We start from the raw sequence: 14,900 nt of genomic DNA on the forward strand, positions 1-14,900 counted from the left end.
CTCTTTTCTTTCTATTTGACATTAGAGCTAAAGATATAATTGTTTCAAATAAATTAGCTACTATTATCCATACATAATATTGCAGAGCACAGCTATCTTTTTTTCTTTTTTAAGCTTAAGAGCAGTCAATGGCAGATCAACGCTGGGGTAATCCTGAGTGTGCCTCTGCACTCCAGCCTGGGCAACAGAGTGGGACTCCAACTCAAAAAAAAAAAAAAAAGAACAATCAATGGAAATAAAATGCCCGTCCAATGGCAAAAGCTGGTAAACGAGAAAACACTGAAAAGGCTTTTACTTAGGATCTACTACCCATCCTAGTATGCCCAGTATGAGCTATAGCTTGTCTTTAATCCCTCACTAGTTTCAAAAAACACAAACAACAACCAGAAAATTTAAAAAAAGAAAAACAAAGAACAACAAAAAACTAGACTCCTGACTATGGCCTACACAATCCCTTAACAATCTAGTATCTGATTTTGGTTAGCAGGTTTCCCTAAATTGTGGAACATAAGTAACTTTTTCAGGGGAAAGGTCCTCAGACAACAAAACAATAAGGAGAATATTTAACTAATCTTGAGTTGGGGAAAATCTATAAAGAGACAAAAGCAAAGAAACAAATTCTAAAGAAAAAAATTCAGAATTGACTACACAAAAATGTTAAACTACTATAAAAATAAAATAACAAAATAAAAGACACAATGAGGGAAAATTTTGCAACATGTAGGGAAAGAAATTTTGCCACATTTTATAAAGAGTACTTAGAGATCAATAGGACACACTAGTAGAAAAATGGTCAAAAAATGTAAAAAGGAAACTCACAAAAGAAATATGAAAGATATATGAATATACAATAAAGTTAATCTCCCCAGCAATCACAAAAACCATAACAGGAAATATTTTTCTCTTAACCTATTATTACAGGCTGAGCTATTAATATGGCTAATTCTCAGCGCCCGAAATGGTATACTAGAGAATTATTCTCAAAAAATGCTGGTGGGAGTGAACAATTACTCAGTCTTTCTAGAGGAAAGATAAGTAATACAAATAAAAAAGCTTTAAAAGGCTTTGGACACTGACAATGCTTCAAGAACTGTATTCTCAGAAAATAATAAGAATTAAATTTAACAATGTTGCAAAGAAAAAAGCTTATCACAATGCTATAGTAGGGCAGAATTGGGAGAAAAAGTACATATGTAACATTAGGAAATTCATAAACACAACAGTGTATATTAAAACTAAATTTAAATAAAATTTTCCAAATACATGCCATGAGATTGTGAACACTGCTACAAATGAAAACTAAAATACGTACATGCACTAAGACAAGACTTAAGAATGGGAGGGAAAGGGATAAATATAAAATAAAAGATAATAAAAAATACACCAAAATGTTGGCAGTTTCATGGGGTTGTATACTACTTGATAAATTTTAATGTTTTCTTCACAGTTTCCAACATTTTCAAAACATGCCAGAGCTTGCATATACCACCCTTATAGTCAAAAGTGTGTGGGGGAAATGTTTTTTAAAGTGCTAAAAGTTAAGGAGAAAAATGGCCCAGTGGACAATCAATTTTTCCCATATGGCTAGATGTTTTGTTTTAAATGTGTTGTGATATATACATATAAAACACCACAACAGCATCCTCAATTTAAGCCCAGTCTAGTTGTTTTCTATGTAGAGCATTTGTTCATTGTACATCCTAATGAATTCCAACTCTGAAAAAATATCTGTTTATCTAAGTTTCAACTACAAATTGCTAAGCGACAATAAGGTGATACAAAGTCAAAACCAAAAGCTCATAGATTCCTAACTGATGAACTGATTGTAAAATGGGACACATTTTTTCCCCTCAATACTCCTTCAATAAGTATTTATTCCACTTGTCATCTCATCAGTTGGTACTTACCTTGGCAATACCATCTGGCAAAAAGAGGTAAGCACCACTTTTGTCTCTTTTACTTGTGGTTCCATACCATGAAAACTGCACGCTTACTTCATGGTGTTTACCGTCTTCTTTAGTCATCATTTTCTAAAGACAAAAAAAATTTTTCAAAGTAACTCATCATTAAGATGTTAATCATGTTGTATCTTGTTCCGTGTGTAGGACAAAAAATAATCTCAGGATAGATTAAAAATACTAATTTGAGTCTCAAATGCCAACAATTCTTGGTTGAACACCCAAAGTTTATACTTAGCCTCAAAATTAAAAGCCTTCATAATAGGAAAAAAAGCGTGGACATACTCATCAAGGAACAGAGAGATATATGAATCAGGAGCTCCAGACAGTGCTCTTCAGACTCTCTGTAAAACAAACAGGCTTACCTTTTATTTCTTATTTCTTTGTTGATTTTTTTAGTTGGAGTCTCACTCTGTAGCCCAGGCTGGAGTGCAGTAGCACACTCACGGCCACCTCAGCATTGACCTGCTAGGCTCTGGCAATCCTTCTGCCTCAGCCTTCCAAGTAGCCAGAACTATAGGCGCACTGCCACACCTGGCTAATTATTTATTGTAGAGACGAAGTCTCGCCAAGTTGCCCTGGCTGGTCTCAAAACCCACGGGCTCAGGCAATCCACTTGCCTCAGCCTCCCAATGTGCTGAGATTACAGGCTGAGCCACCGAGACCAGCTACGTTTTTTTTCTAATATGCATGCACCAATATTTTTCTAAAGAATAATAAAAGTGAATTAAAAATTAAATTTAAAAATTAAATTTAAAGTGATATATCAAATACTTAATTTGAAAAATTAGATTCAATAGGAGTCTTGCTCTGTTAAATACTTTCAAAGTTTCCATAAACATTTCTGAACATTTAAAATTTCTGTACTTATCTCATGGACCAGTAACAAATAAAGCAGCAGCATACACAAACCATACCTGTGAGCAGCAGGTATTCAGTGAAGGTATACATAGATACTCATGCATACTTTTTAGTACAGTTCTACTTAAGAAGATTTTTCCCCCTTTGAATAATTAGTCTACACATCTTGTAGTAAAAGTGATAAGTCTTCTATGAATTTCAGAACATACCTCCATAAGCCCAGATTGACTGAACCAAAGCACAATAAAAGAGTTCTCTAGAGTTATAGCTTCCTCAGCATTCATCATATTCTTCACGTTGAAAATTTCTCCACCTTCTGCTTCACCATTATACAAGATATAATCAGCTAAATGGGAATTTGAATTTGCTGAGTTCAACATCTTATATACTGTTATTCCCAATGGCGGTGTATATGCTAGAAAAGAGATCTTTAAAAGACAGAGAAGGGAATTTATTAAAGACAAAGGTTATCTACTGAGAGGCAAACCATTTATACTTTTGGTAAAAACAAAAACCTACCATGTTTTTTAAAAAGAGAACATAGCTGGCCCTCTGTATCCTCAGGTTCTACACATAACCATACAACCAACCACAGATCAAAAATATTTCAAAAAAATAATAAAAAATAACAATACAGTACAAATGCAAATAAAAACATTTACTCTACATTAGGTATTATAAGTAATCTAGAGATGATTTAAAGTATATGGGAGGATATGCATGGGTGTAGGTTATATGCAAATACAGATGCTTCTCAACTTATTATGGGGTTACATCCCATTTCAAGTTTAAACTATCATGAGTTAAAAATGCATTTAATACATCTAACCTACCAAGAATCACAGCTTAGTCTAGCCTACCTTAAAACACCTGCAAAACCTTCACATTAGCTTAGAGTTGTGCAAAATCATCTAACATAAAGCTTATTTTATACTGAAGTGTGTATCAAGTGTAAATTACCCGAATCTCAAGTAATTGATACATAATATCAGTTGAGAGCACTTAGTATATAATACTGTACTGAAAGTGAAAAACAAGATGGTTATATGGGTATGCAAAGTGTGGTTTCTACTGAATGTGTATTGCTTTCACATCATTGTAAAATTGAAAAAAATCATTAGGTTAAGCTATAGTAAGTCAGGGATCATGTGTACTATGCCATTTTATATACGGGACTTGGAACAAGTTCTCTGCAGCTATAGAGGAATGACTGTATAATACTATTTTATAAATGTTTAGATAAATATGGGTAGAATATAACATCTCAGTTCCTAATAAACTCAAGCTGATAGGCCTATCAAAAGCATTAATGCTCTTATCCAATAGGTGAAATTACAGGATCATCCTCAATTGTTCTACTGTGCTCTTCTTAATGGAAGGAAATTCTCCAGGAATAACGACTTATTGTAAATCATGATTTTTCCTAACTATTAAAAATGTTTTTGCAGTATTATATTTCGGTATGTATAAAATTATAAATGTAATATAAATATTAAACTCATTCATGCAGTCAGCACCAATCATCAAATGTTTGGAGTTTAGCAGACAGTGAAACAAGGCACAGGATATGCACAAAACAGAAGACATGACCCCTGCCTTGCAGGAGCTACTGCTCCATTTTCTAGATGGAATACTTGCTGCAAAATCTAACTAAAACTTACATTATACTTTTCCTCTCTATCTAAAGGATTATGCATAAGTAAGAGCAGCCAGCAATGGCTTTTGACAAGCAGAAGCAATTCAATTTTAGAGTTCCTAGTTAATGGCTGCCTCTCCAGAAGTACAGTTTAAATTACATTCCAGACTCTAAAAGTTTAACCTCTCTAATAATATAGTGCTCAGTTAAATATTTCTTATTTTAAGAAACTTTGACACAAAAAAATATCTATTACTTGAGCAGAGATTTTCCAAAATTATGTCTCAGAAAATAAGCATCTTAATTATTGTAGGACAGTCAATGAAAAACTGAAACTCTCCAAAATGATTAAGGGTAGTATTTATCTCAATTTCAATATACATAACTGCCATTAAATTTAGTTAGACCAAATAATTCAAAACTGTATGAGTAATAATTACTTCATTACTTTAGAATAAAGTTAACAGTATACATTCTTACAAAGATATACAGATACATACTAATAACACGTACTAATAACATATACTATATATATAAACAAAGATATTTAACATTCTGGAAAATAGAGGATCTATTTTCCTTTAGTGTCACTTAACTGACCAGTTAAACTCTGGTATTTACAACTTTCACCAACAGGATGGCTCAACTGGGGCTATTATACATGCATGAACTCTATGATAGCTTTGCTTGCTTTACGATGCCTCTTTAAGTTCTATGGCCACAACATACCTCATACGCTGTTTCTGAAACAACATGTGCTGTATTCCAAACTGCACTGACTTGAACTTCTATAGGTTTTCCCGAAGCAGAGAGCACTTGCACATTGGGGGAACTTACATAGACTGAGACCACCGAGATTCGGTCTTGTTCTAGAGGATTATAGACCACAAGGTACCTGCAAGAACAACTACATCACTAATGGGATCTCAAAATATTTTTACCTCTTCCATATTCTTTATAATATTTCAGTTCATAGACAGTCACAGAACCAACTCATGGAGAAGATTTAACAGGAACATTCTGCAAGAACTTTCAGAGAACTGGCAATTTTATCACAACAATTATCATACAGTACAAAGGGTAATGAAATAATTATTTAAAAGCACTTTCTAAAAATAAATGCTTTATAAATAGAAGGCATTAACAGATTTGTAATAAAGCCTTATCCATAGCCCAGAAAAAGTCATACAAATATGATTTTACTCATCTGTCTAAAAGAATCAGCTCCATGAAACGAATACCTTGATTCCTGTCTAATCTCACTTAATAAAAAAAAAATCATAATGTTGTCTATTTGTAGTTTAGCCACAATTAATTTCAGTTAAAAATCTGACATGCATTTTAGACCACTAAAACACAGGGGAAAAATGCAGGGCTATATATGCAGAATCACATAATTCACAATGTATTTTATACACAAGGGGCTCTTATTGTCCAAGAAAGTCAATTCTGGCTGGGCTTGGTGGCTCAGTCTATAATCCCAGCACTTTGGGAGGTCAAGGCGAGTGGATTGCCTGAACCCGCGGCAATTGTTGAGACCCACCCAGGCAACTTGGTGAGACTTCGTCTCTACAATAAATCAAAAATTAGCCAGGCGAGGTAGCGCACTCCTGTAGTTCCAGCTACTAGGAAGGCTGAGGAGGAAGGATTGGTGGAGCCCAGCAGGTGGAGGCTGAGGTAGCCGGGAGCATGCCACTGCATTCCAGTCTCGGTGACAGTGAGACTCCAGCTCAAAAAAAATAAACAAACAAAAAAGAAACTCAATTCTAAAAAAGGTCACTTGAAGCAAATCCACTTATAATAGGGTCCAACATTTTATAATAAATAATAGTGAAAAAATATTTGATTGGCAGAAAAAGGAAAATATAAACTATTAAAATAATTTTAAGTAATATTTGAAACTATGTACATTTTCTAGTCTGAGCACAAAAATAAATGAACTGGGATTTTGGCACACTTTTTCCAATATTTTATACTAGTACATTATGACATCCTTCACATAACATTTAATTTTTAAACAATGGTTTTAAACATAACTATATTTTAAAAATATTTAAGGACTTCATTTTTCCTAAAGTTTTCTATCACTTCTGATATTTAAATAATTCTCAGCTGAAGCATCCAACATCTTTGATTTTTCTCACTAGCATAACTACCAGACCCTCACTGTTTTCATGGCTTTGCCTGTGAGTAGAAACGTTCTAAACCATCACATTGCACACTTCATAAAACCATATCCTTTGTAAAATTTATGATTTTATATTTTATAATCAATTTGCATCATATTATCTTCAAATACATCAAAGGATGTTTGACTTAATAATATAAGTCACTGATTCAAACTAGTGCATATCTGAAATATTTTGTTTTCCTGTACAATTCTGTAACTGTGAGGAACACAGGACTGAATAGTCAGATATGTGCCTCTCCCCTGACACACAGTAGCTATAGATGGTAGAACCAAGCTAGCATGTTTGTTGTTATGCATCAGAAAGACTATCAGTGTTCCTTCTGCATATGTTCCTTATATACTTTTGTTTTCAACTGCATTACAACTGTTCATTAAGAAATAAAACGAATACCTACAGGGGCGAAAACTAAAGTGACAAACAACAAGAAAGAATGAAGGAAAAGAAAGGGAATATAACACAAAATCTATAAAACTTTTGACATATACAAATTGCTCATCAGAAGAAGAATTTATGATTTAAACAATATTCTGAGATACCAAAGGTGACAATGTGACAATATGAATGTCTAAAATTCCTATTAGGCTTATAGCAGGCATCAGGATAACAAGACCTAACATACCACTTATGCTCATTGAGATTCCATATGTATATATGAGATGAATAAATGAAATCACATAATCACAAATATATCAACAAAGAGCAATTAAACTTCCTCATACTAGATAAAACTCCATTTAATCCACAAAAGCAATTCTCAGAGGGTAAGGGTGATGTCCCTTGAGTGGTGTGCTCAGCAGACTTACCTGAGGGATTTGTCAACCTACTTGCACTCTCCCACAGCTCTCTGTCAGAGCTTACATTTTGCCTGACTATTCTCCCATCACAAACACACCTGGAGAATCCCAACTGCCAGGATCCATTGTTACCCATGGGACTGTACTATACTCCTAAGGTATACCGGGGGAAGAAACACAGTGAAAGGTCACTCATGCTCTGCACCAAAGATGTTCCAAAAACCAGAACCCCAGAAATGAGTGATTTACTACCGAAACCCAGGTTCCCAAAGGCTTACAGAGCTACTACTATTTAAGAACTTGAGAAAACTGTGGCTGAAGACTTGGGCCAAATTCCTGATTCTACAGAAGCCCTGAGGCACACGCAGGCTCCTGTAGCACACTAAGTCGAGAATCCCTGCTGGTATGTTCTTGAGATGCTCCACCACACAAAACTGGCCATGAAGGCTGGGACAGCACAATGCAATATGAGCCCAAGAAGTAAATTAGGCAATAAACATCCAGATTCCTTCTCATGAAAAAAAAAAAATGACTCATGCCTAATACAAATAGTAATTTTAACCATATATTTGGTTTTGTACCACATTAAATCACTTTTTATAGTAAACTGTGAACTAGGCTCTATTTTGTTTCATTTTAGTAGCTAATTAGTATTGGACCATAATGATGTCTCTACTGTATTGAATGATTATGTAATTATCATACCAGGAATCTATTCAAAAACTAAATGTGTAGAGTATATAATGAGTATTATGCAGCACTAAGAAAATAATTTTAACATAATTAGAGATTCACAGCATGTTCTTTACATGCATCACAGTTTAAATTTATCTGATACATAAACTCCTATCTCTGTGTGACTTAAGTATAGAGAAAGCACGATCATATAGTATAAATCATAAATAAGTTTATCATAACAAATTAAATAAATCTTCATTGTCATTATCATGTTTGGTAACCAAATATTTGTTATACTGCCAATATTCCCAAACATGAGTCCCTTTAAGCCCTCTGATTGTGAATGAAACCAATAGGTTTCAATACCATATTACAATATCATACTCACTTACTGAAATTTAACAATATTTGATCCACACTAAAGAGTAATATTTATATCCTGAGAATGGAGAGGGTTAATTTCTATTTTAGCCTGGAAGCTCAGTCCTTTTTTCTCTTCTCCAATTTCTCCCACATCGGCATTAGCTTCTTACCTACCATCTGTTACAAAGTCACGTCCAGCTTCCTAGTTCTCATCGTGACACTGGGCCCCCATAGCCTGGGGTTATGGGCAATTATCTCAATTTTCTATATACAAGAAACAACTCTCTCATCTCATGAAGAAAAATCACTCACATGTTACCTGACAATCAAATTAGAGGACAGAAGATCATCTACTTTGGCTGGGAGAAAAAGGAATGGAGAAAAAAACCAAGAGACTATATGTACGCTCATGTCAAACTGGAAACTTGCTTTATGGGAGAACTGGAATTCCACTGTAGATGTGGTTTTGTCCTTGAAGATTCTACTGGAGATGCAAATACTCAGAATTTCTTCACCCCCTTCAAAGAAGTAACTCACATCATGTTAAGAAAGACAACTGTGGAATACTGAGTCCTCTCTTTGAGGCAAATCTAATCAGTGCTCTGTCCACTAAAATGTGAATAATACACCATGACCACACAGGTTCCCTTCTAGGACTAGATAAAGGACAGAATAGAAGGAATATGCCCCTTGATCAGAATGGCCTCGGAATTACCATCCAGAGTGTTTCCTGTATGCCTCAGGTCTGCATGGGCAACCTACAAAGCACAATCTTTCATCCTTCCCAATGACCAGATAAGAACACTGAGGTTTGGCAAGGTTAGGTGTGTTGCCAAGACAGACACAGCTAAAAAGTGTCACAACAGGGTACAGAACTCAGTTTTACCCCCAGAGCCATCTTCTTGACCACTTCGTTTGCAGGCCAAGCATATAAGGATCTTTTTGACAGCTGGGGTTTCCTGTGGAGATTCCCTTAGTTCCAAATTCATACATGAGGAACTTTCTTTTCAGCAATGCCAAAGATCCCCAGAGAGCTTCTCTCCTCAGGAAACGCAGGGCGAACAATAAGCTATTTTCATTTTATGTATACTATATTTGTGAAAGAGCATTTATAAACTGGAACATTGGAACAGAAAAAAATCTTAGAATATATACTAAGGAGTTCATCTTATGACCTCACAGCATGAAATAAGCAAAAATAATATTTGAGAAAACATTTAAAAACACTATACAGGCTGAGGTGAGTGGATTGCCTGAGCCCGCGGGTTCGAGACCCGCCTGGGCAGCGAGACCTCATCTCTACAATAAATCAAAAAATCAGCCGGGCGTGGTAGCGCGCCTGTAGTTCCGGCTACTTGGAAGGCTGAGGCGGAAGGATTGCCGGAGCCCAGCAGGTCGAGGCTGCGGTGGCCGGGAGCGGCCACTGCACTCCAGTCTGGGTGACAGAGTGAGACTCCAACTCAAAAACAAAACAAAACAAAACAAAAACACTATACATATTTTTATGATTGTGTAAAGAAGATAAAATGTAAAAATACTTTCAAGTTCTCTGTAAGTGCAATATAAAAATTAGTTAAGCAAACACCAGACGATTATATGAAAAACAATTGTAACTACATATACGTAACACAGTACCTAGCCCAAAATAATGTTCAATAAATAGTTGATGAATGACTAATGTAGAAAAATTTATCACTTATAAGTAATACCTACTAGTGTGGGGCTTTAGTTTTTTTGTTTGTATTTTTAAAATTTTAGAATTGTGGGGTACAAGTGAGGTTTTGTTACGTAAGTAGGTTCACGCAGGTGAAGTTTGAGCTTCTAGGTGGCCCTCTTTCCCCTTGGTAGAAGACTAGGTACCCACTGTGTTACCATATCCCCTCTTCCTCACTTCTTCCTCTAGCAATACCCAGCATCTGCTGATTCCACTCTTGTGCTAGTGTTAATGTGACTAGTTTTCAGGGTCTGTTTGTGGATGAGAACATGTGATATTCAGTTCTGTTTCTGTGATAGTTCACTTAGTATGATGGACTCCAATTGCATCCAAGTTGCTGTGAAAGTCATGATTTTGTTCTTCATGGCTGCATAATCTTCCATCATATATATGTACCATATTTTCTTTATACAGTCTGGATATGGGCATCTTGGTTGGCTCCAAGTTTTTGTTATTATGAATAGAATGGCAGTAAACACACGAGTGCGGGTATCTTTTTGGTAGAACAATTTATTCTCCTTTGGGTATATTCCCAGGAGAAGAATTGTTGGATCACTTGGAAGTGTAATTTTTAGTTGAGAAACTGCTACACTGCTTTCCACAGAGGTTAAACTAGCTTATATTACCTCACACCGATAAACAACTTTGGTAAAACATTGGGTTATAAAATCAATGTGCAAAAGACAGTTGCACTTCTGCACACCAATAACAAGCAGGCTGAGAACTAAATATAAATATAATCCCATTCACAATAGCCACAAAAGAAAAAGAAAAAGAAATACCTCAGCATCCACCTAACCAGAGAAGTGAGACTGTTACAGTGAAAACTACAAAACACTACCCAAAGAAATCAAGGAGGATACAAACAAATGGAAAAACATCCCATAGTCATGGCCTGAAAGAATAAATATTTTTAAGCTGTCTATCCTACCCAAGGCAATCTACAGATTCAATGCAATACCCATCAAATTGCCAATATCATTTTTCACAGATCTAGAAAACACAATACAGAAATGCATATAGAAGCAAAAAAGAAAACAGTCAAAGCAATCCTCAGCAAAAGGAACAAAGCTGGAGGTATCACACTCTCAGACTTTAAGCTATATTACAAGACTATAGTAACCAATCTCTGTCCTGTTCCATTGGTCTATATGCCTATTTCTGGTATTGATATAGGCATATAGACCAATGGAACAGGACAGAGATTCCAAAATAAAAACATGGTCCGTCAATCAACTCATCTTCGACAAAACCATCAATAACAAACAATAGGGAAAGGAGACTATATTTAGCATATGGCGCTGGGAGAACTGGCAAGCCACATGCAGAAAAATGAAACTAGATTCCCACCTATCACCATATACAAAAATAAACTCAAAACGAATCAAGAACTTAAATGTAAAACCTCACACTATAAGACTATTAGAAGAAAATGTAGGGAACACTCTACTGGACATCAGAGAAGGCAATGAATTCATGACCAAGTCCTCAAAAGCAAGTGCAACAAAAGTTAAGTTAGACAGGTGAGACCTTATCAAACAGAAAAACTTTTGGACAGCAAAAGAAATCATCAAGAGAGTAAACAGACATCTTATGGAATGGCAAAGAAAATTTTGCAAGATATACATCTAATAAAGGCCTAACACCCAGGATCTACAAGGAACTCAAATGAACTGAAGGGAAAAAAACAAACAACCCCATTAAAAAGTGTACAAAGAGAATGAACAGACATCCCTCAAGGGATGGTTTTACCGTTTTATCAGAGCATTTTAATTTTATTTCAATTTCTTTAAAAAAAGCTCTTCGATTCCTCAAAAAATGCAAAGATGGGGAAATGAGAGATCCTTTGTAATGAAAGAAAAACGACAGGCCAAAACCACAGAGAAAATTAAGAACAAAGCAAAAACTGAGCTCATTTTGTCTGATTCTTAATAAATGACAACATATTAAAACATTCATTCAAATAAGAACATATTCATCCTCTAAGAAGCCTCATTAGTGGAACATAATCTAAAAGAAAAATATTAAACTTTATACAGTATTCTGAATATGAAAATACATTGACTTATAGGCTAATAAAAATTGTAATATATAGTTTTGAAGGCCTCTTGATATACTCCACCTTGTTTTCTAGGTTTAAAATACAATGCTTACCATATTAATTATCAGGGAAAAAATCAAGATATTAAAAACTAAAAATGTCTTTTGGAGATATGTTAGATCTTCAAAAATCACAGTTCTGTTATTCCTGGGTTCAAGACACATTCAAGTTCAGAATCCAACCATGCCACTTAAAGTTTAAGAGGCTTGGGACAAATTATTTCATTTCCCTAAGACTTAATATCCTCATCTATAAAATCAGGAGATAAGATTATTGTAAGAGTTAAATTATACAATGTTCCCATCTGCCTAGATGACGGGTTCAACAGAATTCCAAGCCACATCAACCACACAATATTTTTATGTAACAAACTTGCATGTGTACCCAAACTAAAATATAATTTTAAAAATAAAAATAACAAATTATAAATTATAAAATGTATACAAACCAGCTGGCTTAGACCAACCACAAAGTAGAATCTCAATAACAATTCATTTCACTCTTTTCCCTTACAACAGCAGTCCCCAACCTTTTTGGCATCAGGGACTGGACTGGTTTTGTGGAAGACAATTTTTCCACAGGGAAGAGGAGAAGGAGATGGTTTTGGGATGATTCAAGCACACAACATTTATTGTGTACTTTATCTCTACAATTACATTGTGATATATAATGAATTAATTATACAACTCAGCACAGAAAAGAGGCACAAACAGAAGTGGTAAACAAAATAATGGGCAGGCCACTGCGGATCTGACAGGAGGCGGAGGTTGCCCACAGGTCAGTCCTGCTCTGCAGCCGGTTTCTAACAGACCATGGACCAGTACGGGTCCTAGTCCCGAGGGCTGGGGACCCCTGCCTTACAAGACCTTCATCATGGCATTTTGACCAAGGACCTTGGTACATCATGTCATCACACCAGGTGTTACAGTGAATGACCTAACAAGCCCAGGTCAATGAGTTGATCTAACAAGCCACAAGTCCTTTTTTGTGTAAGGTATATATAAATCTAAATAAAAGAAATTATTAAAAATCACACAGCTACCTTGAAACAAGAATTGTGATGACATGGTTGTAAGTGAGAATATATACATACAAAGTAAGCAAACAGATTATGGCTAAGTTAAAAAGAAAAAAAGGAGAGAAGGTATGCCTGTTACGTGTGGTTATAAACTTCCTTCCCAGTCAAAGAGGTACCTGCAGTTTAGAATGGGGAGAAACAAACTGATAAGTTCAATATAGTAGGATAGGCAATAAAACAAAGGTATTCATGGAGTGTCATGTGACAAACACACACAGGGGGGCAGTTAGGGTGATTAAGAATTAATCAGAAGATCAATCAATAGAAAATTAATTTTATATAAAATGAGTAGAATGTATATATTAAAAATAATAAAAATGTCATTTATACAGAGACATAAAAATGAATAAATGGAGAAATATATCTTTCTAGTAGAAATACTAAAATAATGGAAAAAAAAGTCGTCTCCCCAAATTAATTCATAAACCTTATGCAACATCAACCAAAAGCCCATTGAATTCCTTTTGCTGAGAGAAAGGTGAGGAAAGAATTTGCTTAGATTATAAGCTGAGCAAAACAATTCTATATCTATAATTACAGACAAATGAGATAAATTATTAAATGGGAGCATTAAAATAACACAACAACATTGATTTCAGATGAATTTAAAAATTGAAAACATAAAAAATGATACAAAATTAGTAGAAAAACTAAATACATATTTGTGGTGCGAAAGGTCTATCTATCCATAACTAAAAAATACAACAAAAGGTTGACAGATTTTTTAACAAAAGTCTAAAACTTTTTGTCTTAAAAGGATTAAGAAATAAAAACTTAAAAAAAAGAACTTTGTAAAGTGCTCTTACAAATCAATAGAAATAGAAATACCTGAATAGAAAACTAAAGTGAGCATTTTTCTTTAATCAAATTGAAGTTGAAAAATAAATGATGCTTCTACTTCTAGGAGAGATGGAGTAGTTGACTATAAAAAAGAGCTCTCTTGCTTCTACTGGACAACTAGAAAAGTCAGATAAAAATAGTAATCATTTGCTTGAGGGCAGCAGAAAACTGCTGAGGAGAGGAAAGAACTTCAGAGAAGTGACCAGACTTCTGTAGCCATTTTCACCCTAGGGCATGCCAACTCTCAGCAAGTAAGAGGCTGAGAGTTCAATGCAAAGCTCAGTACAAAGTCTAGAAGAATCTTTGGGGAACAGAGAGGCCAAAAGAGCATCTGGTGGGAACTTGGGAGGCTTCAGGTACACAGTTGATTTTCTCATTAGGAAGTGCCAAATAATAGATTGTGCAGAAGAAGAAGCTTTAAACCTAAACAGAAAGCTTCTGAAAAGTAGGGCAGAGACATCTCAGGATATTTCAGAATCCACCAGGGAGTAGGGCCTACAGGATATAACAAGCTACTAGATAAAAATTTAGAAAGCTAGATGAACAACAAGTTGAATGAATCAGTCTCAATTTAGCATCGTCCTTGATTGGGATAATACCTTCTGGAAGAAGATATTTTCTGGAGCCTTTATAAACTTTATACACATGTCTAGCCCTGAGTATAAAATTTAAGAGGCATCCCAAA

General features: G+C 35.0%; 1 protein-coding gene across 1 annotated transcript in view; it reads right to left on the reverse strand.

Annotated features, from left to right (window-relative positions):
• The window catches only part of MAN2A1 (mannosidase alpha class 2A member 1), a 175,292-nt gene that overhangs the window by 44,477 nt on the left and 115,915 nt on the right, over positions 1 to 14,900 (reverse strand). Inside the window, exons 13-15 of the mRNA XM_008056604.2 lie at positions 5,185 to 5,350; positions 3,029 to 3,247; positions 1,908 to 2,030 (exon numbers count right to left, since the gene is read on the reverse strand). Of these exons, the coding sequence (XP_008054795.1) occupies positions 1,908 to 2,030; positions 3,029 to 3,247; positions 5,185 to 5,350 (508 nt within the window). The remainder of the gene's footprint in view (positions 1 to 1,907; positions 2,031 to 3,028; positions 3,248 to 5,184; positions 5,351 to 14,900) is intronic.

Source organism: Carlito syrichta, unplaced genomic scaffold (assembly GCF_000164805.1).
Source record: "Carlito syrichta isolate Samal-C Ts95f unplaced genomic scaffold, Tarsius_syrichta-2.0.1 Scaffold302410, whole genome shotgun sequence".
Taxonomy (NCBI): Eukaryota; Metazoa; Chordata; class Mammalia; order Primates; family Tarsiidae; genus Carlito; species Carlito syrichta.